The following is a 26,162-nucleotide window of genomic DNA, read 5'->3' on the forward strand; positions in this document are numbered from 1 at the left end:
TCTTTTGCCCTTTTTTCAGACAGACGATTACGTCTGCCTTAGAAAACCCTTATACCACCTCATGCCAAATTCTTAAACCCATTTTAGTCTGTACCATTAATTTTTATTTTACATTATCAATTATATTATATAACCTATAATATAATATAATAATTGATATTATAATCATGGAAAATTATATAAAATATTAATTTATTGAAATATCTTGATATATTAATACAATATGATAATCAATACTATACTTTATAGTAGTAATATTGATATGAATAATATTGTTAAATGCATTCAGTATCAAATTTTAAGATATTATTGATTTAGTAGTCATATATATGTGATATATTATATAATAATTATAATATTGATTATCATATTAATATTACATATTTAAAATGTATGAAAAATAAAATAATATATGAACATGTGATGTTATAAATGGAGTATATTATTAAGATTTATTACTACAATAATATACTAATATTTCAAATATATAATAAAATTATATTATGATACATTTTATAATGGTATACCGTATTTATTATGCAGTGATATTAATGATTTTTTATTGTGTTATAGTAATATATTTATTTATATTATTTAAAAAAGAGATGGACTACTCTCCTCTTAAGTAGTTTTTATTTTTGTAACTATCATATTTGGGTTTAGGTGGTGCATATATGTTCTCCATATTCTTTTATAGAAAGAGTCAAACATTTGATTAATTTGATTTGGACTTAGTTAGTTTGTGGCCGATGGTGAAATATTAAAGGAGTGTTTCATTGCAAAATAAGTAGAGAAATATCTTCCTAGGAAGGATGATACCAAAATGGCCGATGGATTAGGGATTTATACCACATTGGATATAAGGGGGCCTAGGTAGCATAAATCTATTCCATCAATTACAATTTTATCCTTATTTTGAGGATAAAATCCAGAATATCAGGAAGTTCAATAGGTATTAAATTCTTCATATATTCTCCACTATTTCTCTACACTTAGTTATTCTTTAAAGCAAATACCAAAATAATGAATAGGTATATCTCTTTTATAGTACAAGAGATATATCCATTTCAGAATCTATTCCACGACTAAATATCTTCTCAGACTTGACAAGGGAAAGAAGATAAAAAAAAAAGATTTTTTTAGAAAGTTTTTATGTCTGCTTTGCACTTGGCTATCCATCGTTTACCGTGGACACAATAACTGATATACCAGAGGTGCGCCTTTTTGGATCCTTTCGTACTAGAAAAAGGGCTTCTCTTCTCATGTTCTTTTCTATTTCTTTTATCCTCCTATATATCATCTACTATGCGCTGCTCTAAAACTGTGCTCATCTTTCTTGCTAGATTCTATGCCAACACCACTTCCATCTTTGTGAGGACCCGTGCGGACGTGTGTTTAGTCCCACTTCAGTTATTCGTCGAGAAAATCTTGGGTATCTATACTGGACTAAGAAACCCAAAAAATACCTTCCGGCTATTTATTTTGGGTAAGGTCCTAGGTTGTTACAAATGATATCAGAACTAATATGGTATATAACCTATGTGGACTAGGAGACACTGCAAGATGGATCTATTAAGACTGACCACGGGCTGATAGTGGTTGTTTAGTCCTATATCGATTATTCGCTAGATAGATCTCGAATATTTATACAGAATCAAAGAACCCAAATAATACTTTCCGACTAGCTATTTTAGATGAGGTCCTGGGTTGCGACAATCTTGCCAATCGTCATGGCTTTGTTATGCTGCAAGGATCCAACCAATCTAGCTGGGCTACCCACCGCAAGAGCTGGGAATTGATCATGGGGTAGTGCCCCACCATTGTTGCTAGATTATGGATGTTTGCATGGTTGCTCATGAACAAGTCCCTTCTTTCTTTCTTTCTTCTTTTCTTTTTCTTTTTTTTTTTTTGGGTACATGACGACAAGATTCAGCTGAAGAGAAACGAAATTAAAAGTTCTTCTTGTACATCAGAAAGATATACCAACAGCTAAGACATCAAATGTCCTGTACCCTGTGCATCTGCCCTAAGAAGGAACCATAGCTCCCTGCGAATGGGTTGGCTAGGGGAAGACGAGGAGATCACCTTCAAGAGACTTCCCTGCTATCCAGTCAGCCACCTTATTACCTTCTCTTCGAATATGTGAAATAGTGAAAGCTTCCACTGCTGTAATCCATGCCGATATATCCTTTCATTGGAGGGCCCGGCAGATAACCTGCAAGTAGATGCATGAGATACCCTCAATTTATACTAATGAAGTTTAAGTTCCCAAAACCGAGTCTAGTTGTTCTTGTAGTTTAAAAAGGAATTAAGTAAAAAGTAATCTCGTACCTTTTTCACTTCCATATGTAAAAATCTGTAGTGCAAGATTTCTTTTATACTACCGAGATCCATTATTTTAAAATCTGATTGGTTCCTTCCTACATGGGGCCAAATTTTTCAAAATGTTTAGGGAGAAGTCAGACTTGGACTCGGGCATTAACTTTATCTTTTATCGTGTTGTCAAATTTCTTTTGGATTAGAGACTATGGCTACCCAAATTTTTGGTTCATAATTGATTCCTAAGGTGGATCCCTCAAACCCTGCACATCAGATCTTTAGATGACTATAATTGTTCAAAACGAGTGTAAGGATCCTCATTATGAAGATCTTACTCCCAGCCGAATTTCCAGTGCACTAGTACTATTCCAGGGGGCTCAAAGAGGGTCGGATGTATACACCATCACCCTGCAGACTAGCGCATGGAACTCCTACCACTATAATATCTAGAGAGGATTAGATGGATACACGAAACTTCCTTCAGAATCTAAGAAATCAGACGTAGAGTTTGTTTTTATATTTCAAAGTTATAATACACAGATAACAATGAAGCAACCTTACCATTGCACCAAAGCCCACCTTCTAAAACAAACTTTACCAACTTAGCTAACTTTCACGTAACTAATATATTTATTTGTAAATTATATTACTTTGAGAAAAGAACTCATATAATTTTCTTATAGTTTGACCTTATATTATATTAATTATGTTCGACGACAGATTTGAAACCACAATTCTTTTACTAGATTCTCTCAAATTTAAAAACCATAATCTACATAACCACAATCAACAAAGTACGTTCTTATCTCAAGCCCAATTTTATCCCTCCAAACCGAACCATATTAGTTTCGACCAGATGATCACTGCCACAATCCAATATTAGGGGTGAAATTACTAATAGCCTGCTCTTCTCTTAGTAAATTCCATGCCATCACTTGTCATTTTGATAAATTGAAAACTAAACTAAAATCATTACATACTCCAAAACAAGAAGTCGAGCACACTGCCGCAGCAGGTAAGGATTTGCAAAACTTAATAAACTTAAGACTATCACATAACCTTCCCATTCCCGTTTCTTCTACGTATTTGAAGTATCTCTTTGCTTTTTCTGTCTCTTGTACTCCTTGTACAACTTGATTGATGATAGAGTGTGATTCAACTCCCCCCTCAGTCTCTCATTTTCTGCAATATCTCTAAGCACCATGAAATGTTCTTCCAACCTGCATTTCACCTCTTCCTCATCTATTGTGTTCTCCACTTTCTGAACTTCATCAGGACTGATGATAACAAAATCCTTTCCCCTCATCCTTTTACGATTTAGAGAGACTGGTTTACCAGTTGGTTTGAACAGCTCTCGTTCGATTGACAAGTCTTTAAAGGCTTGCAGTGGGGATGTTGTGGAGAGGTAAACCTGATTCTGGGCAGGGTCCATGCTTGCCATGCTTGAAATACTTGTCGCCGTGGATGAAATGGACGGATTGTAATGCTTTGCCAGAAGACTAAGCTCCCATAGAACCGAAGCGAGAGCACCACTCAGGTTTGGGTCTGCAGCCTCCGGTTGATACTTCTGGATGCGGGCAGCAGGGTGAGAGAGAGTAAAAGATGGAAGAAAGTGGATACTTGTACAGAGGGCATAGGTGTTACCACTACTAAACCAGAGAATGAACCACCACCAGCATCATTCTCCAACAAATTGCGGCACTTGCTGTTCTTCTGGAGTAGATGTTTTATTGTCACCAAGGCTGCATTACATTTACAAAAGTAAATTAGTACGATTGCGGTCACTTCCGGATACCTGATTATTAGATTGTAATTTTAGAATTAGGCATAAAATTACTAATTCCGAATGTCTGCATGCCAGGTGCTGTTAAATGCCAACAAGAATGATAGGAGTGAAACCTAGGAAAACTATGAATCTTTTAACAAAAATAGGATCTCCTGCTCTTAATTTAATAGCAAGTGGAAGAACAAAACAATACATATAATTCAGAGAAGAGCAAAGTCTCAGAAAAATATCATTGACTGAATTAGTTTCTCATGTCACTTCAAAGCTTGCCAACGTAGCAAAATAGATTATACTATTTGCATAAAAGCATGCAGGAAGTATAACAACTACCCCAAAACATCTGTTTCTCTGAAAACATCACCTCATCATCACTTGCAAATAAAGGTGCGAACATCGTACTAATGCTAAAAGATCTATTCAATTAAGATAAATATTAGGAAAGAAAAGCAACCTGCCATAGCCTCTGCAGAACCAAAGGACAGAGAAAAAGTTGCCAGGCGTTTTATGAAAGCAGCTGCTCTCTGCACATCATGTTGTTTTCCTTCCCATAGCATTGTTTTTAAAGCTTCAGCCAACACCTCACCCCGATCCCTGCTACCACAGAATAACTAATTGTAACGTCCCAAATAACTCACATATTTCAAGCATATTCCACAATTCTGGCATAGAACGCTAAAAAAATAAGTGTAGTATTAAACGAAAAATGTAAAGAATAATTCTGGAGATGACATTCAATTTCCAGAGTATGAATAAAGGCAAAGCCATCGGAAGTTGAGATCACCTAGATGGAATAATTACCAAGTTTTCAAGAATCAATGGACCAACTAAGAATGCATGATGATTAAAAACGAAAAATTAAGTGATTGAAATATCATCAAGACAGACAAATAGAACAGCGTGAGATGGTTATACACAGGCCAATACAAGTTTCTGTACTCACGTTCCATACTTGTTCTATTACCATCATACCCATCAACCACCATTAAAAGAAGACTGTTAGAGAGCTCCTGCAGATCTCATGGGAAACTAGGCTAACTAAATCCATTATAGCTTACGATATATTTCTGAAGAGAAGCAAAAGAATGCCAAACCACTTGGATATCAATCAGACCAAATAAAGAACTACATAGAACATATTAGGTGAATGAGGATCCATTAAGCCAACGCAAAATATAGTTGGGAAGCATGGTTGTGGATATACAGAACTATACCACGACTAGCTAAAATAAGGAGGTTTAAGGTGAATATTTCATACACTCAGATAAGCCCAACATAAACCTCAATCTGCAAGGCATAAGCTTCACGGTTTTCCTATTCATGAAGAGAAATTTAAAACAAGTTGTTTCATGTATGTAAAGAAAGAGCAAAGGAATCTGTTTTTTGGACTTGGATTATCATACTGAACTTCGTAAATATGATGATGATGATGATCATGATTAGCGCACCGACGCTATGCACTTGATTCAGATGTATCAGAAAATAATATCAGATAAAAAAATAGCAAACTAAGTTACGTATCATCAAGTCTTAAATGCACTCGGATTGTAAAATAAAAATATAAGTACTTACAAGTCTGGCATTCGAGTACAAAAACATCAAGGGCATTCAAAATAATAACATAAAAACAAGGCCGGAAGCACTATGAAGTATGTGTAGAACTAAGAGCAGGATTCTGGAGCGGATAGAGCAATAGGTTCTGCTAACTTATTTCTATTAATGTGGATTGAGAAAAGCAGCAACAAAATGAAGTGATTAACTAACAACAGAACTAATTATTAGTCATAACTAAGCATGGTACGGAAGAAACATACAGAAAAAAAAAAGAAAGTAAGAAACATAACAAATTACAAGAAAGAGATAAAAATATAAAAAATAGAAGAGTGACATGTCGATAAGAAGTAAAGAACATAAAAATTTTTGAGCACTTCAGAAATGTTATCTAAAATATATATATATATATAATTATTTGTAATTGGCATTTTTTTGCTGCAAGTATATGACACAAACGAGGGTGTATTCATATGTCATGCTCAGATATTCCACTTGATAATTGAACAGAATATTGAGCATAAATAGAACAAGTTTCAATATCAAATATACATGCATTGTTGTTATATTATGAAGAATTAAGCTCCTTTTATAAAGAAGCCATTATCAACTCTACTATAGCCCAAACAAGGCTTACAAGAAAAAGCATATGAATGCAATCCAGCACCCTGAGATGAGAATTTCAAGTCCTTGTGAAGTATAAAAGCTATGACATGGCTGCCCTAAAAAAATTATCCATTTAGTGATGATAAAAAAAAAACTTCATCCTGGATAAAGTCCCAATAAGGTCACATAATTCGACGTTAGCAGGACAATATAAGAAGATAGATTCACAGTAAGCATCTAAGTGATGCAGGACCAGAGATTATGCTCAAAGGAGGATTACAGAATAAGAACTTTTAATAATGGTTATGTAAAGATTAACAAAAAAATGTTTTTGGCAAGGATCGATTATTAGAGCCTAGATATCGTTGATGCAATTGTGATCATGGAAGCATGGGAGACCATCTCTGTGAAGGTTAATTCTGATGGTAATGGTGGAAAGATGACAAGCGCATGGAATAAAATATTCATGACTAAGGAAGCAGGTTAGAAGAAAGATATTGCGGCGATCATGCCTCGGGCTAGGTGATCGGAGTCACAACACTAGTTTCTTTCTTTCCTTTTCTTTTTTTTCCTTTTTGTTGTTTGTTTGTTTGGGGTGGGGGATGTGAGGCTAAATCTTTACTATTACACCATTGTTTAGAAAGGTTATATTTACACTTGTCTCACCTCACACCTCAAAGCAAGAAAGAACACTCTGAGGCTAATTGGTGACCCTTTGGAGAAGGGTTTTCTATTACGAAGTTCATGTGAGAGGCAAACCATGTTTTTCTTAGTAACCTTATATGACAAGCATATCAGCAAGGTTCTGATTGTTTTCAGAACCAAATTGAAAGGAAGTAGGCCCTTTTGGATATTTTGCATGATATAGAGTACAGACTCATTCTAAACCATGGTAAGAAATGTTATTTATGCGGCTTTATACACGTCCAGCCCCCTGACTGAGTTGCATCGGGCTAATCTACTTTTGTACACAGACAGGTTGCATGGTGGGCTACCAAGTGGCCTGCAGGAGCCCAAGCCCCAGAGATGTGGCCCTATACATCATATATGATATCTTATTTTGTCTGTCTTTATTAAACTACTTCTAGATTTCTATTATTTCAGCTATTATGAATTTATTTTTTTGATATTTTTAAATGCAAACAGCCCAGATCATCCTGGCCTAAGAGACCACATACTCTATACGTGCTCTGTACTACTTTGACCACCTACATACCACTGCCACATTCTTAGATAAGATTTTCGCTATATACCAATCATGGAGAACCAATGCACATTTGGCAAGTGTCTATTTGATCTGTACCAAATTCTGTATCCAACTCCAAACACAACACCCGCAGTCTCTGTCTTGCTGTTTGTCACAATATTTTTCTTACATCCTGAAGCATTTTAAAAAATAAAGAAGGCTTGCACTTCAACTCCTTAAGATTTTAAATGCCTTGCCTTATGCCTTTGACTTTAGTGCAATAGTTGCGATATCTGTCTTAAGCAAAGACATGAAAGAAAAACCAAATTGCAAAGACGTAAAGAGATAAAGCATATGATTGTCATTGAAGAATTCATTTGACAATGAAGCCAAGTCTTGTATGAATATTTCACTTGAGAGATGACAGATGCAGGATCCATGACATGGCTGACCAGGTCCTAGATGCACCACATTTCAATACCTCGGTATGAATTGCTTCAGTTTTCATATGAATGATCATCAGTCACACGGACAAATACTAAATACTAATAGAGGGCAAAGTTAACAGGGTAATAGCAAAGAAATTAACATAACAGATATGATGATAATGAAGCTTAAAACACATCATTTCTAGTATTTACTTATTACTTTGCTAACACATGAGAGTTTATGAGTCCAACCTGTCAGGTCTATACTCCAAAAGAAGGTTATAAAGCTGAACGAAAAAATCCTGCAGATCGACATTCAATGCATCTAGGTTGTTCCTCATTACTCTAAATGCCACAAGGCAGCATTGGAAACGTTCTGAAACAGACAAGCAACTTTCAGATGAAGAGCCATCAAAGTGGTCACTATATCCAGCAAGCTTCTTGAGGCAGCCCATAAGATCACCCATAAAATCTAAATCAATCAAATGAGAGAACTTCCCCAAGCCATTCAAGCATGATGCAAGTAATGGGTGGGATCCAGATGCACCAGATGCTGCAACAGCATTGACTTTAGACCTGAAGAACTAAATAAGATTAATCCTCTGAAATGACAAGTTATATTTCAATACACCAAATATAAAAGTATAAAAGCCTACATCTTCATAAAAGTTCATAGAGACATGAGTAATAAAAATGAAGGATTGAATTTTTGTCTCAAAATTGTCCATCTAGCATAACCAAAGAGTAAATCAAGGAAATCATGAAAGAAGAAAACAAAAGTTTATATAACACTTATAAATAGTGAAGAAGAAAAAGGTCTGACCACAAACCACAAGACACAGTCCCACAAGACACAGTCACTCGTGCTTTTGATTATATCTGGAATTTTTCTTACTAGATATGGTTTTAGCAACCAAGAAGATACGAAAAAGAGATCTGGTAAGGATTGAAGTTTTCAGGAAAAAACAAATACTAAACAAACAGATAGTTTGGGCCCAAAAGATAAGCTTCCATCGCTGCAATTGAATATTCCTTGTTTTCACTAGTTAAGCAGTTTGCTTAGCTATCAGGAAACATTCTTATCAAAAAAAAAAGGTCATAAAACTTAGATGATGTTCGGCATCATTTTATTTTTTTCCTATTTTCAAAATAAAAATAAATATTTTATTTTATTTTAAAAAAAATATATAAACATCTTTGATATAGTCATTATTTTTAAAAACATAAACATGGTAATGGTGACTGAGGTTATGGTAGCAGAGGCGGAAGTAGTGGAGGTGCTTGTGATGTTGGTGATGGCGGCGATGGTATGGCGGAGGTGGCAATAATTGTTGGGGCACTAACGACATGGTGAAAGCAACAATAATGTGGTGGAGGGGATCATGGCGATGGTAATGGTGAGCCAATTATGTAGTAGAGATGGCACTGATTTTGCAAAGGTGGTGTGGTAGCAATTGCAATGGTGGTGGCTAGGGTACTAGCAATACGGCAAAGGCAGTTATCATGATGGCAGTGATACCGTGAAGGCAATGACAGTGGTGGGGATGGGGGTGGTGACAACGTTGACGGAGGTGACGACAATAGTGGTGGGGGTGTTGGTAAGAAAAATAAGTTACTTATTTTGAAATATTGAAAATAAGGATTTCTTTCTTTCATTTTTTCTAAAAATAATAAAAATAATTTTTGAAAAATAAAAATAAAAAACAATAACATCAAACATGTTTTTTTTATCTCGGTTACTATGATTTTTCTTTTAAAAAAATTGAAAACAAAAATAAAAATGATGCCAATAGGCCCTTAATTTCATTGCCATTTCAATACATTTCGTTTTTCATTTTTGTTGTAACTAGTAATTAAATATCAGCATACCAAAAGGTCTCACTTTCATTCATCAAATTATATTATACTAGATAATCATTTCTAGTGATGGTGTCATTTAGTTTCCAAGGTTAAAGAAATGAAAATGGAAAAACAAGATCACTTTACACTGTCAAGCTAATCACACAGTATCACAGACATAGTTTTTTATTCTAATATAACCAGTCCTAATGCATGGACCTTTAGGTTTGATGGGAACTAATGTCCTGTGGCACATGGTCAAGCATTTAACACCAAGACTATTGATCGAATGACATTCAAGTCCAAAAAATGCAATTAAGCCTACTGTCAAGAAGAGATTATATTTACTTCTTTAACAGAGAGATTCTATAGGGTGTGAAGTGTATTGTAGTTTTAAGATATACTATTGCAGACTTTACATCTTTCCACTCATGAAAGCAAAAGGCAAGCCAAAATCGTGGAAAGTTACAACTAAAAATTTCTAAAATTTTAGATATAACTAAAATGTAAGGATAAATCACAACAAATTCATATACCATGCTAGCAGCAAATGAAATGGCAGCCACATAAAGATAACTATAGGCTTAGCAAAATAAAGATAAAAATAAAGTTCTTTTCCTTTTTTAATAAAAATAGAAGTTCTTTTCCATTTTTCAAATAAAAAACTTTATTTTTTCCGATGGATCTTTACAGAAGGATAAAATTTCCTACTTTGAAACTCCTTCCTTCCGAAAGGAAACCTTGGAGGTCGCACATTGATTACATGATTTTGAGCAGCATAATCAAATCTAATAGCTACCCTATCCACTAACTGGCCTTCTAGGTTTAAGGACAGGCCCTTCTCCAGCTCTAAGATATTCCTGGTTAGGAATTTGACGTATGTTTAGAGAGCTAAGTCCAAAAATGTTGCATAAATTTCTGGACCATGCCATGGTTTATAAAGCCAACCCAAAGGCTTGTTAATCAATTACTGATAAGATATATTTTGCAGATGCAAGTACACGAGTATCTTCTTCCTCTCCCCATGTAAGACAGATCCAACTCTCATACTCATTTCAATGCAACAAGGGCAAGGATAATTAGAATTTGCACCTCCAAATAGTGCTTGAGCTATTAAGAGGATGACTAATCAAATTGACAAACTTGAGGTAACCCACTTAATGTTGCATATGCGGCTAAAGAAACAAAAAACAGGTACAGAATTGAATGCTGGAGAGGACCACCTGCAATACAGGATGGTAGGAGTGCTGAAAAAACAATGGAACGAAGAACAATTGTCTCATACAAAAGATAACTTTGTTCTGACTTATTAACATTATATTTTTTATAAATGGAAAATTAAAAATGCAGAATGAATTTATTATACTAGACGGTTGACTCAGACAGATTTATGGCAAATGTAGGTAGCATATGAGCTTCTGGGAACTTGTGAGCACCCACGAGCTAGAGCAAGAACAAGTGCTTCGATCAGGTTTAACCCCCAAGAAGGTTTCTAAACCTAAGCATGCTAGAATTATTTCAGTGAATATTTAGCATGATTGCAGCTGTAACTTTTCATTTCTAGCTTTAATTTCCTTTATTTTCATGATAATGATAAGTTTGTTTCTGATTAATCATCAAGCTCAATATTCAAGTAACTATATTGACTGCCCTTATCATGGTGAAAGAGTAAAACAGCTCGATGCTTCTACATTATGAAGCACACCTTGAGACAGAAGGATCCATGCTATGTTTCAAAATACGGAAGTACATCTCAAAAACAGCAGAAAGCGTTTCTGACTGCATCCTTCGTCGCTCTTCTGAGCCTGGAACAAATGAAACAGCCTTAAAATCTGCATTGACCTGCAGAGAAAATAAATCTCTTAAATTAGTCAAACAAATCAACACATTGAATAATATAAGAAGTGGATTGTGGTAAGGCACCTCTTCTCTCGTCTTCACCATTAATTCCTGCCTGGCTTTCTTTCTATCACTCCCTTGCACTTGATTTGAGCCCTCTTGATTCTGCCAACGCCTTTTTTTTTTGTGTTTCACCTTTTCCTCCTTACTTTCAGATTTTCCAAGATCTTCATCAAATGTCAAGGATAAAAAGACCTAGAAAATCATAAGAAGGCATATAAGACAATAGGCATGAAGCATTAAAACCAGATATCTTCTATATCTCGAGAGGACATGCAAAAATATACCATATTCATGGACTCAGAAGTTCATAGGCAATGGTTATGAGGAAAATTCCTCCGAATACAATTAGCCTCAGGGAAAACTAAGCTGAAAACAGGAGTGCTATCTAAATTTATAAATAGAAGTTGGGATTATAAACACATACATCTATACTGTCAGGATGAAGTTGGCAATCATGGAACTTCACATGAGCAGCAATCAATCGAACAGCTTCCAGAGTTGCTTGACCACCATGCTTTCCCTCATTGATGAAAAGTGACGTTATCGCTTCACAACAGAGTTTCCTATTAAAGAAAAAAATTCAGATGTCTTAGCTACTCACAACATATCAACAACATTGTTCCTCCAATAAGCCACATTCAGAAAGATATGCATGCTTCTAGCCATTTTCATCACCAATAAGCAATCATGCTTCTTCTCCAAGCCAAGATTTTGGACAAGACAATGTTCTAAAACGTAACAACAAAGAGGTTCAAGTTATATTATATAGCACTTGCAAAAGTTGCACCAGCTGTATAACCACGTCGGTGCAGTCAAGGAGATGCATCTGGAACTTCCAATTGAATATATAATCTCATGGTCAAGACAATAATATCATCATGATCATATTGAACTCAATGTGCTTCTGATGAGAATTTCATGATCGTGTCTGACTGATAAATCACTTTATATGGTTACAAAATCTAAATTTTTATTACTAATTTTTCTATAAGATAATATGTAAGGTAGCCCGAAGTCTAAGCTTGTTTTCAGTAGCATCCGACTTATTAAGCATTTCAATAGTATGAAATATTGTAACATGGACATCCAAGAATCTAAATGTATGATAGAAAAATGTACACTACCTTCGTATCTTAAATTTCCTTTCCTTGGCAAATACTAATTAACAACATATCGAATCCTATTCATTCCTTACATAACTAATAAGATTAAACAAAAGAAGTAAATAATAACCAGCAGAAATCCTATCAGTGTGGATCTCCTATCTTTGGCCTTCTCAAATCTCAAATGGGATCATCTCTCTCTCTCTCTGAAATACTCTATTCACAGCTGGCCTCCCTTCTCATTGATTTTTGTTCATGGTTCACGACTCACCTCCAACCTTTCCAAGTTCCTATATTATATTTTCGCTACTGAAAGATGAGTGCCTTCATCCCTGCAGATATAATATTTCATAAAAGAGAACGCTTCATCATGCTCATAGCTTTTTCATTAAGTAACACTTTTTAGTTAGGTTTTTTTTCCTTTTGGATCAAATGAGTGGAGATTTAATTAGCAATATATCAAGTGTTCTTTTACAAACAATCCTTAATTGATATTCCAGAGTTTGATGAACTCGTGATGCAAAAGTGACATTTTGTCACACCAACAGATTGATTTAACATGCTGTAGAAAACAAAAGTCAGCCTAGTTCCCTACATTTTTAGATATATATGTTATAGAAACATCCTTTTCGGTTCCTAATAAAATTGAAAACTGTACCTTATGCTGATTATATTTGATATCATAAAAATAAATAGGGATTCAATAAAATTACCAACACTGTACTGACATATAAAAAAATCATTTAATTCCTAATTTATGATCCTGGTGTTATTTTTTTAACCATGGAAATTGTTGTTTCTTCATTCAAAAGTCTTTTCTTTGGGAAACTTTTTGCATTCAAATTAATTGTATGAAAGAATTCATACATACCTTTACCAAAGATGCATTCAAATTCAATTACATGAGAAAAATTCAGACACACCTTTATTAAAAAAATTTAAATTGTAAATTAAAAATATTACAATTTTATTAGATAAATATGTAATTTTGAATAAGTTGAATGTCTCCCACCCCGCAATCCTAGCTCTACCCCTGTTAATGAAGAGAAACAACTCCAACTATTATCTTATTTAAGCCTTAGAAGACTCACAAAGGAATAAATGATATGGTATGTAAATGTATGAGACCTTACGACATCATCCGAGGAGCTTATATTCTTGACGACGTTAGCTAATAAGCTCTCACGAAAGTTGAAATGTGGTACAGCATCTAGAAGACTACACATGCAACGAACAGCGACATGGTGAAATGTAGGCTGCTTATCCAAGGTTATCAGTTTTTGAAGATATGCCTGGAACATAGACAACATTAACAATTAAGTTGTCATGCAACTGTAGAATTATAAAACAATGACCAAATATAAAATCACCCAATAATAAAAAATATATAGGTACAATGCCTGCAACATAAGATTACATTATGATAAATGCATAGCATGTGATTCCCATAACAAGAAATAGACATAAGATATGGATGTGATGCAGAGCTCATAAACCACATAGTCAAAGCTTAGACTGTTTTTTGCTACATTAATTTTAAGACCACAATAGCTAGTAGTCATATGCTAACCACATTATGGTAACAATTATAGAAAGTACTATATACCATATGCATACATTTATATAATGTACCCATGAAATCATATTACATTACCTATAGATTCACGAGCACAGAGCCTTTGGGTTGTAAAATTGAGTTGCTTCCTAACTTCTATTCTTTAAATTATTTAACACTACAAAACAAGGTCTGCCGTACCGACACCGGTCGGCGTACCGGTGGCCGACCGGACTAGTACGGTACCGGCACCGTACCGGCCCGGTGCGGCGCGGCGCTATGGTTGTTTTGAAAAAAAATTGACGTACCGATGCGAACCGGTCGGTTCGCACCCGTACGATGCCGGTACCGCTCGGCTCTCCTAAAAAACCACCCAGTACCGGATTCCACGCGGATCCGGTACCGGTCTAGGGCTGGACCGGTACGTACCGGCCGGTACCAGCCAGTACGGGCCGGTATGGCAGACTATGCTGCAAAAGCCTTTCAATAACCAACACCTATGTGGTACATACTTAATATACCAGCAATATGATAACCATCAATCAGGATCATCACTAGTTTACCAATAATTCATGCTTAATATTGAGATTTTCTATCAACAAAAGGGTTGTACAAGTCAGTGGGACTCTTAAATTGCATGCACCATTTCGGTCTTAAAAAGCATCAAATGTTGGAGTAACTTATAAAAGTGTAACATCTTCCACTTATAAGGGCAAACAGAAATGCATTAGAAGACTTCCAGATCGAGCATCTACCCTTCTATTGAACAACTGGACAGCATCCATCAAAAAGTAAAGGGATGAAACAAAGTTGTTGACATAAGTGAGTATATAAATTTTTACGCTATTTGCTAAGCCTTCTGCAAACCAAAACATCCATGAAAGCACATATTTATGGGAAGCCCAATGCACATTATTTTTCCTTTATAATCTCTCTTTGATCACCATATTCAATTTTCTGCATGTATCGTTTAGAGGACCAGTTTTTTAATTACAACTTACAGTAACCTGAAAGAGATTGTAAAGAGCAACTTTCATCCTCCTGACATGAGATATGAGTTCCATCACCTAGTTTAAAATATATGCATTAGGGATATCATCCTTTTAACGCATTTCTTTATGTTAAAGCATCCCCCCACTTTGTAGCAAGTGTTCATGATGATCCATCCAGAAAACTTCAAATTCCCTCCTGAACTCTAAATCCTAATCTTGAAAAGCAAGATTTAGCTCAATGTCCATAAATAGACAAAGCCTTATGGGTTGGTTATTATTAGATTCCACAAGTAAACAAGGAACTACCTAACATGGATTCCATGAGTAGAGTACAAAAGACAATCTTCAATGTTCATATATTTATACTTAAAGATTATTATTCCAATAAGTGAAATCTCTAGTACATTTACATGGTTGATATATAAAAGATACTGAATAAAATGCAGTCAAAACCTCAGCTAAAAATTATTTATATAAGCAAGTCAAGTTGGGTTTTTTCTAAAAAGACAATAATCCGAACCACTGTTGTTAAGGGCAGTTGCTGCTATCCGGGCATAACACATGCCGGGCAACATCTCTGGCACTTGAAACAATGTTTGCGAGCAGGGTTAGTAGCAGCACAAAGCCCTTGTGCTATATAACTTCAATTGCCGATATTAAAGTTGTAAACCTGTATTTGACTTTGAATCAAAAGGCGCATCATTTGATAAGAAAAAACATTAATTTATATGATATTACGACAGACCTAATTATCAACCTATGGATATTAACATAGATTATTAGGTAATCAATTTCCAAGATCATGGCACAAATAGATAAGTGAATACATATGATCTCCTAGATATGAATCTAGATCCAACACTATTGATCACTGGTTGGAACTCATACTGGAAGACTAAATAACTAGTTCAGGTAATTATCCCATTAAGAAGAACACTTCATCTAAACATGCCTATAGAGCCAAAATTTTCCTTATTAAGTATTAGGGCAAAAACCAATTAGCTAAAGGAAGGATTTTCAGATAATAGAAACCACAGATTTTAAGAAATACAAAAATTGTGGCCACAACTTAGCTAACTAAAAGGACAGAACAATTGACCAAATTTACCCACTGAATCTGCACAAAATAGAAGTAGAGTGCATTATGTTAGGTGCAAGGTTAAATCTTTGAACCTTGTACTGAAGAATAGGCATCAGAATGGTTCTCTAGTCATCATGGAACCAATTCTCTGATATCTGCTAGTAAGAACTAAGATCCTCAACTTGGCTTCATGTCCAAAGAAAATCTTCAGAAAGTATGGTCAGAAAAAATGGAGGAATATAGTCGATCATTATAAAATTCTAGATGTAACTACTAACTAATTCATGACAAAGGTAGAGTCTAGAGAATTTTTGTAAAATAAATCTTTCAGAGATAGGGTGAAACATAAAATTTAATGAGTGCCTTTTGACTTCTATGATTATCCTGGGTTAGGATATACTATTAGTTATAACTTGTATGCCTACTAATAAGAATCAATATCCACAACTTGGCTTTCTAGAAGTTCAAAGAGAAAATAATCTTGAGAAATGGTAAGAAAGGGATAAGGATTTGAAATCATTAATAATTCTAGATTTACATAGCTCATGACCAAGGTATAGTCAAGAGAACATATGTAAAATAATTCCCTCAGAGATAGAGGAGAAGTTGATATTTGAAGAGTGCTTTTTTACTTCAACATCTATCCTGTGTTAGGGAATACAGCATGTTCCTAAATTCTGCTTGTTATACTTTGAAGAAGAAAAACTTGAATTGTTACTTCGTTTGATTAAGAAATGCATTTCAACAAGTTCATATGAGGAATAACTGAATGATGAGCATGGAGTGATTCCATAGTTTCCTGATTCTTGTAATTGCTATGAAGAGGACGATCGCATATCAGCAAGTAGGCTATTGTTGGTGTTAGCATTGTATCATGCTCCAACACATGCATTTTGCTCTCCATACTCTTCTAGTGGTTTGACGCAAAACAAGGGTCTTATTATCTAAAACCGAGATCCATCATAAAAGGATACAAAGAAAACAAAGAATGGCAATGGTTCAAAAATGAAAAAGGAAAGCTTGATGCCTGGCACAAAAAATGCTACATTCATGGAATAGAGAAAAAGAGAGAACCTTGTACGAGTGTAGAAGTGTAGACTCATAGGAACGTGTTTGTTGTACTGCTTTTGAAACTGTCATCTCCAGCTCCTTTTCAGTTGGTAACCTGATACGATACCTGTAGAGACAAAGAAACAAGTTAAACGAAGAAAGCTCTTCATTGAACATATGCATACACTTTGGAGGTGAGTTTTATATAGAAAGGGAAGAATCCAGAAATTTGTAGAGAATACCCAGGAATGATGTCTTTGAAAACAGCCAGTAGAGACATCAAACCAAGCTTGACTATGTTATGGTCATCATCATCACAAATCTGCAACAACTCCTTTAGGGACTTAATATTTGACTCAGGATTTTCAATCAATGCCATCCCAACTTCTGCCAGTCTAATTTTCTTCTTTGCAAATAACTCTTCAGCTGAAAGGTCCTCCTCCACCTTAGCCTGCAGATGATATCAGAGTTCAATGAGTGGTCAGTATATACGTATTGTGTGTATATACATCCATACATGTAAAGATAAGATATCATCTACACAGAGAGCGAAGACATGATATAGCATACATCTGGATAATCCCATTTGATAATGAGTAAATCAGCAAGCTTCTAAGGTCAAATTGACTTTTCATAACAACACTAGATGAAATGGTCATTAAAAAAATGTTTGATAAAATGATGAATTAGTAAGCTAAAACATCCTTAAGCAATGGTATCAATGATATCATCGCCATCATGACCATTACAGAACAGCAGCATATCTGAGATGTTGCTAAAAAAATTGAAAATAAAAAATATCTCTACATCCAAATTTATGGGGAAACCTGAACATACTAAGTTGAAAACTTTATTGTGTACTATTGGTTTCCTCCATCCTCATCAATAACATAAGTTTACTAACAGATAAGCGTCAGGCTGGAGTACAAGGATCACAAGTTACAAAGCAAGAAATGTTGATCAAATAACAGAAAACTTTAACTACACATTCCAATGAAAAGGCCTGATCAAATTTGATTTAGGAACATGTTATGTTAGAAGTGCATTTTCACCATATTACTAAACAGTGAAGAAAATTATTTAAAGTGAGCTAGCTTTAGAGAAGCTGAGAGTGACCAACATCTTTCAAAAACTTGATAACATTTTTCCTTTTTCTTTTTTCTTCCTTTTTTGCAGTAGTAAGTCAGCGATTATAATAGCCAAATAGAAAGTAACAAATGGGAAAAATAGATCCCAACACTAACATGATCATTACAACAGAAAAGATGGTTTATGCACCACTTCATCTACAGTAGGCCATAGCTCTGCTAAAGAATTAGACCAACAAACAACATGAGAATTCTAATTTACTTAATATCTATCTGTCACTTCATAAGCTACTGATACAAGCAATTTGCAAAGTCCAAGTTGTGGTTAAAAGAATTCAACGAACGGTTACTTCTTTGGCCAGGCTATTACCAGGTAATGCACTTCATGACATGAGTTCACAGAATATGACTGAAGACTATATCCTAACGAGTAACCAGGCATGTGCAATGCACATCTAAAAGAAGAGAGAGAAAACGGGACGAGTGGGTGAATCATGTAGTTCTTAAGCTCTAGAGCAAGTAATAGAGACAAATCTGTTTAGAAATCCAATCAAAGAGTTCAATCTGTTTGGAAGGCAAAGTAGAGAAAGTAATAAGAGTCCAATCTATTTAGGAGTTTTATGAAGGAGTCCAATTTAATAGGGAAAGCTGAAAGAGGGAGAGTGCATATGTTAGTTAACTTAGGCAAGGAAGTTAGTGGAGTAATTTATGTATTTTTTAAGAGAAATCTAAGGGATATCCTTGGTACAAAAAGTGACAGACTGAATCAAGAAAGAATATTCTCTGATTTCAAAACCTTCATATTTTATATATGGTATAGATTAGGTAGCTAAAAGTGAAAAGAAAGAGAACAATCAAATGCCCACATATAAACAAAGATAAAAGCAAAAGATATTTTTATGGTGCATTAACATGTTACTCAGTTTTAGTAAAATTAGGTAGCTAAGAATAAAAATAAACAAAAGTAAATAAATATAGTGGGGCTCAATGCAGAAATTTTTTTATGATGCGTTAGCGAATGAGGCCTCACTTTTCTGAGTGGGGTGTGAGGCCTCACTTTTCTAGTCTGGCTTGACATCTTCAGAGCTTTTATTATATATAAATAGATGTGATGCCAGTCTCCTTATGTCACTGAAGATTTTACATGTTGAATAGCCTCTTGGTCAACCCAAGAGAAGGAAATGAGCATGACTAGATCAAAAACAAAAATTGCAAACAATATTAAATATCTTTCTGGTAATGCATCCAACTAATCAATCGCTTGAGAGAAGACTCATGTTTTACCTTTATCCCAAATGAATTGATCAATAGTCATAATTAATCATGAACTAATTTGACTGTGAATTATAGTCCTAAAAGAAATAAAACTGCATACGATTAAAAAGTTAAAAAAAAGGTTTCAACTATTTAAGACTGAATATAAGAACTTCATGCCATGTATTAGTAGTTCTCTAAGCACTTTCTCACCATATCCACCCAAGTTTTCTAAGGTCTACCCTTCCAATTTTTTCTGCACCATGCTCCCCTTTAAGGCCTCTCTTGTCTTCTTTGCATACAACCATAGAATTTCATAAAATTACCATCACATTAACCTTTACCGGCCGCAAATCAATTTTATGCATTCATGGCTCATTATTTTTCCATTGTTATGTATTATAGTTCCGAGGCGATGATTGCTCAACATGTACTTTAATAGCAATCCATTTTATCGAAACATGAAAAATCTGTAGATGCCAAGATGCTTTGAGATAAATCAGAAAATTTCAGTAATAATCGTTGAGCTATTTGCAATGTCAATTGAATTATATATGAAATAAGAACAATATTTAAACAAAATTGCTTTTTCTACTAAGTGATGATAAAATGAAAAACAAGTTTACACTAGAAAATGATGAATAATTGGAAATATCCTCTACTACATTATAAAGTGAAATCTCAAGGGGTCCTGAGAATCAAAGGTCAGCCCACCTTTTTAAAAGCATTTCAGCAAATACACAGTTCTTTACTTAATGCACCCACCACTCCCTCTCTATTTAGTAGAGAAACAAGAGAAGAGCACCAAACAGGAGGACTGCATCAATCAATATTTTGAAAAAGTCTAAGATCACAGCCATCAATTTGAATCTTCCCACATGCTTACGAGAGCTTATTGCCAGTTTTCAGTGAGACAAGCAGTGGAAATCAACAAAAAAAATGATTAACATCACATTAGGTCCTAGAAAGCATCACAACCTGCAAGTTCCAAAACTTCACAATAGATGCAAGCATCATGCAGCAAACAACTAAAACAGCTCCCGATTTAGTCAGCACATGATCAATCTTAAATCTACTTTATAAAATACATACAAGATTCTTAAAATCTGAAAATGATCTTAGTTAATATAAATCACTGGTACTAACAATATGTTGCCTAACCCAATAAAATTATGGATTTTAACATCCGTAAAAGCAACATATTTGTACTCTGTAGCTTGCTGATGGCCTAAATATAGTTATAGGTATGAAAGAAGGGGGTACATATTTTCCCACAACACCTACTTTTTGTGCACTCTCTAGAACTTTTCCCTTGATTGAGTTGTTAGATGAAGAGTTTTGTATTTTGACATCCATAAATGCAGTCCAAAATAAACGGGTGAAATCCCATGGACATGGCGTAATCCATTATATGATAACCTCATGATCATTGGAAATATTTTCACATCAATGCCGCCGATATTTAATAACTTATTTGAATAAACATAGATCAAATAAAATCTATTCTCCTTGTTCTATGTTGGCCAACAATAGGCAGTAAGATCAGCTTGATTTAAGAATATGAAGAAGATGGCCAGTAGACTTATCAACCTCCACAGCTGCAATACCTAAAGGTCAAACCCAAAGGGTCTGCCTGAGAACAAAGGTACTTATGATCTACCTGATCACCATCCCATTTGTATCCAGTGACTTGAGGATTTCACCAATTAACCGGTCAAGGAGGTGCCTTTACATGGTTGGGTACTCAAGATGACAGCAGGCAGAGGCCACCTATTCTCTGTAAATGTATTGAAGTAGCGCGCCACCAAAATGTTTAAATACAACTCACAGGAAACTACAGGCAATAGAAATATTATTTCCATTTATTTGTATATCTTTTAATTCATACAATATCAAATACCATATGGTAATACAAGTTACACTATGCCAATGCTTTTACAGGCTCAACTAGTCACACTAATAAAGATTTTACACCCAATAAACTGAACAGATCAAATGTTGTGGCTAGACAGAAGCTCCAGGAATGTAGCATTCAAGAATCTGCCTAGCAAAAATATTGACTAGAATGGCCAGTGTTGATTGGAGATCTTGTGGTTGTCTGTCAATCATTGTCTCTCAGTTAGCAAGCAATTGTCCAATATAGAATTATTGATGGCACTTTTGCAAGTCATTTATTATGCACAGCCAGAAAAGTTCCAAGATATGCAAGTCACATACTGCTACTTTGATTATAAATCATGTAATCTCTCATTATAACCTATTCTTTTATGAGATGCTTTTAGCATGGCAAATGCTCTTCAAGGAATTCCAAAACAGCAGTTGCTTGCTCATACATTTCTTGTCATCAGAACTTATCCTTGATTCGGAAAGTGAAAACTTCCTTGCTATTGATACTATCCTTTATTCACCCAATAAAATTCCAATTCAAATTTCGATATGGTCTTAGAATGGTATTTCAATTAAAACATATCAAAATGTTCCATAAAACGAAAACTAGCATGAATTTCTAGCATCTCCTATCTAATGCAAATATTCAATCATATTTGAACTCTTAAAGTCTTTCGACCTAATTGCAGCATCTCAATAATAAGCTAGTCTACATAAAGCATGAGGTCTACAAATCAACAAACAAGTTAAATCGAAATCCCTTCTGATGATCTACTTGAAGCTCGTGAGCTTGAGTCAAATAGTTCCAAAAATGAAGTGGATGTGTATGTCTATTTGATGAACAAAGGGATTCTTAAGCATAGAAAATAATCATCAAGCACTGTTCTATATATTTTTAAAAGTTTTAGTGCCACTTGGCGATGATTAACGATCTAGGTTATTCGAGATGCCGATATTCATCATAGTAATTCTAATTTTTACAACACATCAATAACGGTCATAACAGTTAAAAATAGGAGCATTAGTTTTTTGACCTAAAATAACAAAGAAAAGAGTCTAATTACTCAAACTGATACAGAAAATAGTCCAATAATACTTAGCATGGAGTTTACAAAAAGAGGGCAAAGCAATTTGGTCTTTTCATATTTTACAAATGCAGGCAAAACAAAAGGTGGATCATCAAATACAGAAGGGTAAATGTTTCATAAAACTGGCAACAATAGTCTATAACATCATGTACCAGCACTTCTGAGTGTAGTTTTTCTTCTGCAGGATCAACTTTTGTTTCCTCCTCTGCTAGTTTCTTAGCTTCCTTTCTACTTTTCTTCATTTTTAGCCTTCGTTCTGCTTTTGTAAGCTTTACTACACCAGTATCTTTTTCACTATCTTTAATCCAAGATGCAGATTTATTTTCATTGGTTATGTCTCCAGATTTTGAACCCTTGGCTGCAGTTCATGCTACAAGTGTCAGTAAAGTAGCAACACTGAGAGTATTCATTGCATGAAACACCACATCAAAGATAAGAACAGGCAGGTTAATATAATTGATTGGCAGAAATCAGCTAAATGGAGAACTAATCACATTTTCGATATTTATAAATAAAAGAAACACACGCATGGACACATGTTCTTTTCTAAATTTGCAAAGGTCACCAGACACTTTTTATCTAAACTATAATCTGAGAAGACATTGAGCATATTTTATTTAAGGGAAAGAAAAACTGTTAGCAAAATGAACTTGCTTATTAGTTATCCAAGTACCAAAGCAGCTCCAGATGCAAGCAAATTTCCTAAAACTCATCTTAGGCCTATGGGATTCATTACTCTACATGAATCCTAACAAGTAGCAATTATCAACAACCATCATTTTTGAAACATCAAGTCTTGTTGCGTTACGAGTTTCCAACTAAAAGTGCTCTTCATGGCTTCTTCTGTAACTCCTCCGACCCTTCTGTAACTCCTCCGACCAATCCAATAAGGACTTTTTTTACAAAAGACAGTGTCCACTTCTTCCTATGTTCACGTAAAATGATCAAATGGATGTTGACCTTGAAAAAACGGGAAGAGATTAAACGGATAGAGCATTGCCAACTCAAATAGGTTCTTGTCATTCTAGTTACACAAACATTTTCTCAACAAATAAATAAATTCTGCCCCTAATGTAAATAGCACAGATAATTACATTAACTTTCCAATGTTACCAACCTAGCTTAAGCACTTTGCAAGACCATAATATCCGAACTTAACCAAAAAAAAGTGTAATAAGTTCATAGAAATCAATAGAACTCATGTCTTCCAATAATACAGTATGGAATATTGCAGGCAGAGTAGAAGGGAATAATGTTTGGCTTGGTGGTTACCCGTTCTGTATTGCAACTCTCCATCTAATGTCTTAATTGGAAGAGCATCAACTGGATCCACGTACCGCTCATCTTCCTCCTTGGATTTCAGCAGAGCAGCTTTTCTATTCCGCTTCTCATAAAGAGCTTCCAGTTCATCTTCCTTATGATCAGCGACTCGTGTAACATGTCTTCAACACCAAATTCAAAAATAAAAAGTTAAATATGAAACAAAATCACAAGGAAATTCAGTTGCTGATAAAACCATAAACCCGGTCATCTAAAAAACCCAATTTTGATATCAATATTGCAAAAGAAAAAAAAAAAATCAGATTTTGCATCTGGAAAACGACTCAGACGAATGTAATGGAACTTCTGGTGTTAAGAAATCTTCGTACCGGTTGATTGAGTTCGTGTCCAATTTGGTGAGAAATTTGGCATATTTCAGATTCTCTCTCACGAAATCAACATCCTCGTCGGATACTTCAACCTCATCGTCGGCAACCTCCTGAGGGAGCTCGGGAGGAAGGATTACCTTCTTCTTCTTCCCCATTAGATTCTACCACGACAAAAGAACGAGAACGAAAGATCACGATAAAATCATCCACCGAAATAACGAAAGAAAAATAAACAAGAAATTACAGCAAACCTAGGAACCAACCTAGCCGGAAGAGCTGCGATTTGGAGAAGGAGAATTCAGTGTTAGGGTTTTAGTGGGTTTCCGAGTCCGAAGCTCCTAAAACCCTACGAGGAGAGTCGTGAGGCAAGAAGAGTGAGATAATAACAATGACAAGCGTTGGGGGAGGAGAGGAGGGCCGGCGGCGGGTCGTGGTGGAGTCCGGCGACGTCTGCTTGCAGGGAAGGACAGCAGCACGAAAATTAGGGCTCAGGGCTCCCGATTCTCCGCCCTTTAGCATTTTATGTACAATTTATATTTTAAAAAACAAAATATATATATAATTATACATAATTTCTAGTTATATAATAAATTAAATATAATCCTTAAACATTTACACTATATAGAAGTGTTTGCGTTTTTCAAACTTTCAATTTCGAAAAATAATTCTATAACCCTAATTCCAAAAAAAAAAAAAAGTTCTGCTCCGCTTGCCCTATTTTTTATAAGATTATAATTAATTTCTTATTTAAAAGATTCTAATTAAATATTTTAAAATATTTAAAATATTTTTATATAAAATATTTAGAAAATTTAAATTATTTTTTATAATTTTTTATTAGAGGGCTAAGAAAAGGACAGGTAGAGGTCAGAAAAAATCAGCATAAATGGATTATTAGAACAACCAAGTATAAGAGACTTCACTATAGCATAAAAAAATAAAAACTTTCAAAAAAAACATCTCCATATATTTTGCATCTTTTAAGAACTTTTTATATAAGAAGGAGGAATGATACTTCATAACCAAAAGATGAAAATAAAATATAATGTATTAGCAAAATTAAATATAAAAATTTTTTCTAGATTTTCTAGAATTTAGGTTTTAGCTGAATTTCTCCAAATTTAAAAAGTTTAGCAATAACTAGTAAATTAAATATGTACAAGCTATTAAATCGGGTTGGGTCGGATTAAAAAGGACTAACTCCGAGTCCATCCTAAATTCAGTTGGGCTTGAAAAATCATAGCTCGGCTTGGTCCATGAGTCAAAAGCCCCAACCCTGGCTCGGAAAAAATCTGGTTGGGGCGAGCAACTTTGCACGGATTTACCCAAAACCTAGCCTAAACGAAGATGAGATAATTTGACATCACCCTACAAAATCTCACTAATTACCATAGAAGAGAAAAGGGCTAGAGAAAGAGGGGGGAGAGTCAGTGAGCGAAGGAATAAAGCAGAGATATAGAGAGAGAAGGAGACTTTTGGAGTTTTGGGCCTTTTGCTTGGCTTGGACAAGGGAGGATTAGGTATCTTGGAAGGATTTTTTTTTTTTTTTTTTTGCTAAAATATCTTGGAAGGATTAGGTATCTTGGAAGGCGAGGACTACTGGTCAAGAGGGATGGGATTGGTTGGTGAGAGAGGGAGAAAGGAAGGGAAAATAATTAGAATTCTTCAATTCCCAGTTTCCACTCCTCTCTGAATTTTTTTATTAGGCCTTGTTAGGTTCTGGATAACCCACTATTAAATAGTAGCTATTCAATTAACCAACCAAGTACCACCACTTTTGGGTGTTAAAATTAGCTAGTTA

At 34.8% G+C, this 26,162-nt stretch overlaps 1 protein-coding gene across 1 annotated transcript; it reads right to left on the reverse strand.

Annotated features, from left to right (window-relative positions):
- Positions 1 to 3,136: 3,136 nt before the first annotated feature.
- Positions 3,137 to 24,871, reverse strand: LOC103722033 (nucleolar complex protein 3 homolog). The gene is made up of 14 exons (XM_008812450.4): positions 24,625 to 24,871; positions 24,362 to 24,522; positions 23,985 to 24,154; positions 22,865 to 23,070; positions 17,638 to 17,846; positions 17,420 to 17,522; positions 13,846 to 14,009; positions 12,039 to 12,177; positions 11,636 to 11,806; positions 11,418 to 11,554; positions 8,126 to 8,449; positions 4,557 to 4,696; positions 3,964 to 4,061; positions 3,137 to 3,886 (listed from the first exon to the last, which is right to left on the reverse strand). Exons 2-14 carry the CDS (start codon positions 24,514 to 24,516, stop codon positions 3,398 to 3,400), a joined length of 2,505 nt encoding a protein of 834 aa, XP_008810672.3. The 5' UTR covers positions 24,517 to 24,522; positions 24,625 to 24,871; the 3' UTR covers positions 3,137 to 3,397.
- Positions 24,872 to 26,162: the final 1,291 nt, after the last annotated feature.

The sequence above is a fragment of the Phoenix dactylifera genome, chromosome 9 (genome assembly GCF_009389715.1).
Source record: "Phoenix dactylifera cultivar Barhee BC4 chromosome 9, palm_55x_up_171113_PBpolish2nd_filt_p, whole genome shotgun sequence".
Classification (NCBI taxonomy): domain Eukaryota; kingdom Viridiplantae; phylum Streptophyta; class Magnoliopsida; order Arecales; family Arecaceae; genus Phoenix; species Phoenix dactylifera.

Coding starts and splice junctions, on each gene's coding strand:
- LOC103722033 (XM_008812450.4), bottom strand. CDS start 24,516: ATGGGGAAGAAGAAGAAGGTAATCCTTCCTCCCGAGCTCCCTCAGGAG. Junction 14,010..17,419: donor CACTTCTACACTCGTACAAG/GTTCTCTCTTTT, acceptor TCTATGTTCCAG/GCATATCTTCAAAAACTGAT. Junction 4,062..4,556: donor TTCTGCAGAGGCTATGGCAG/GTTGCTTTTCTT, acceptor AATGTAATGCAG/CCTTGGTGACAATAAAACAT.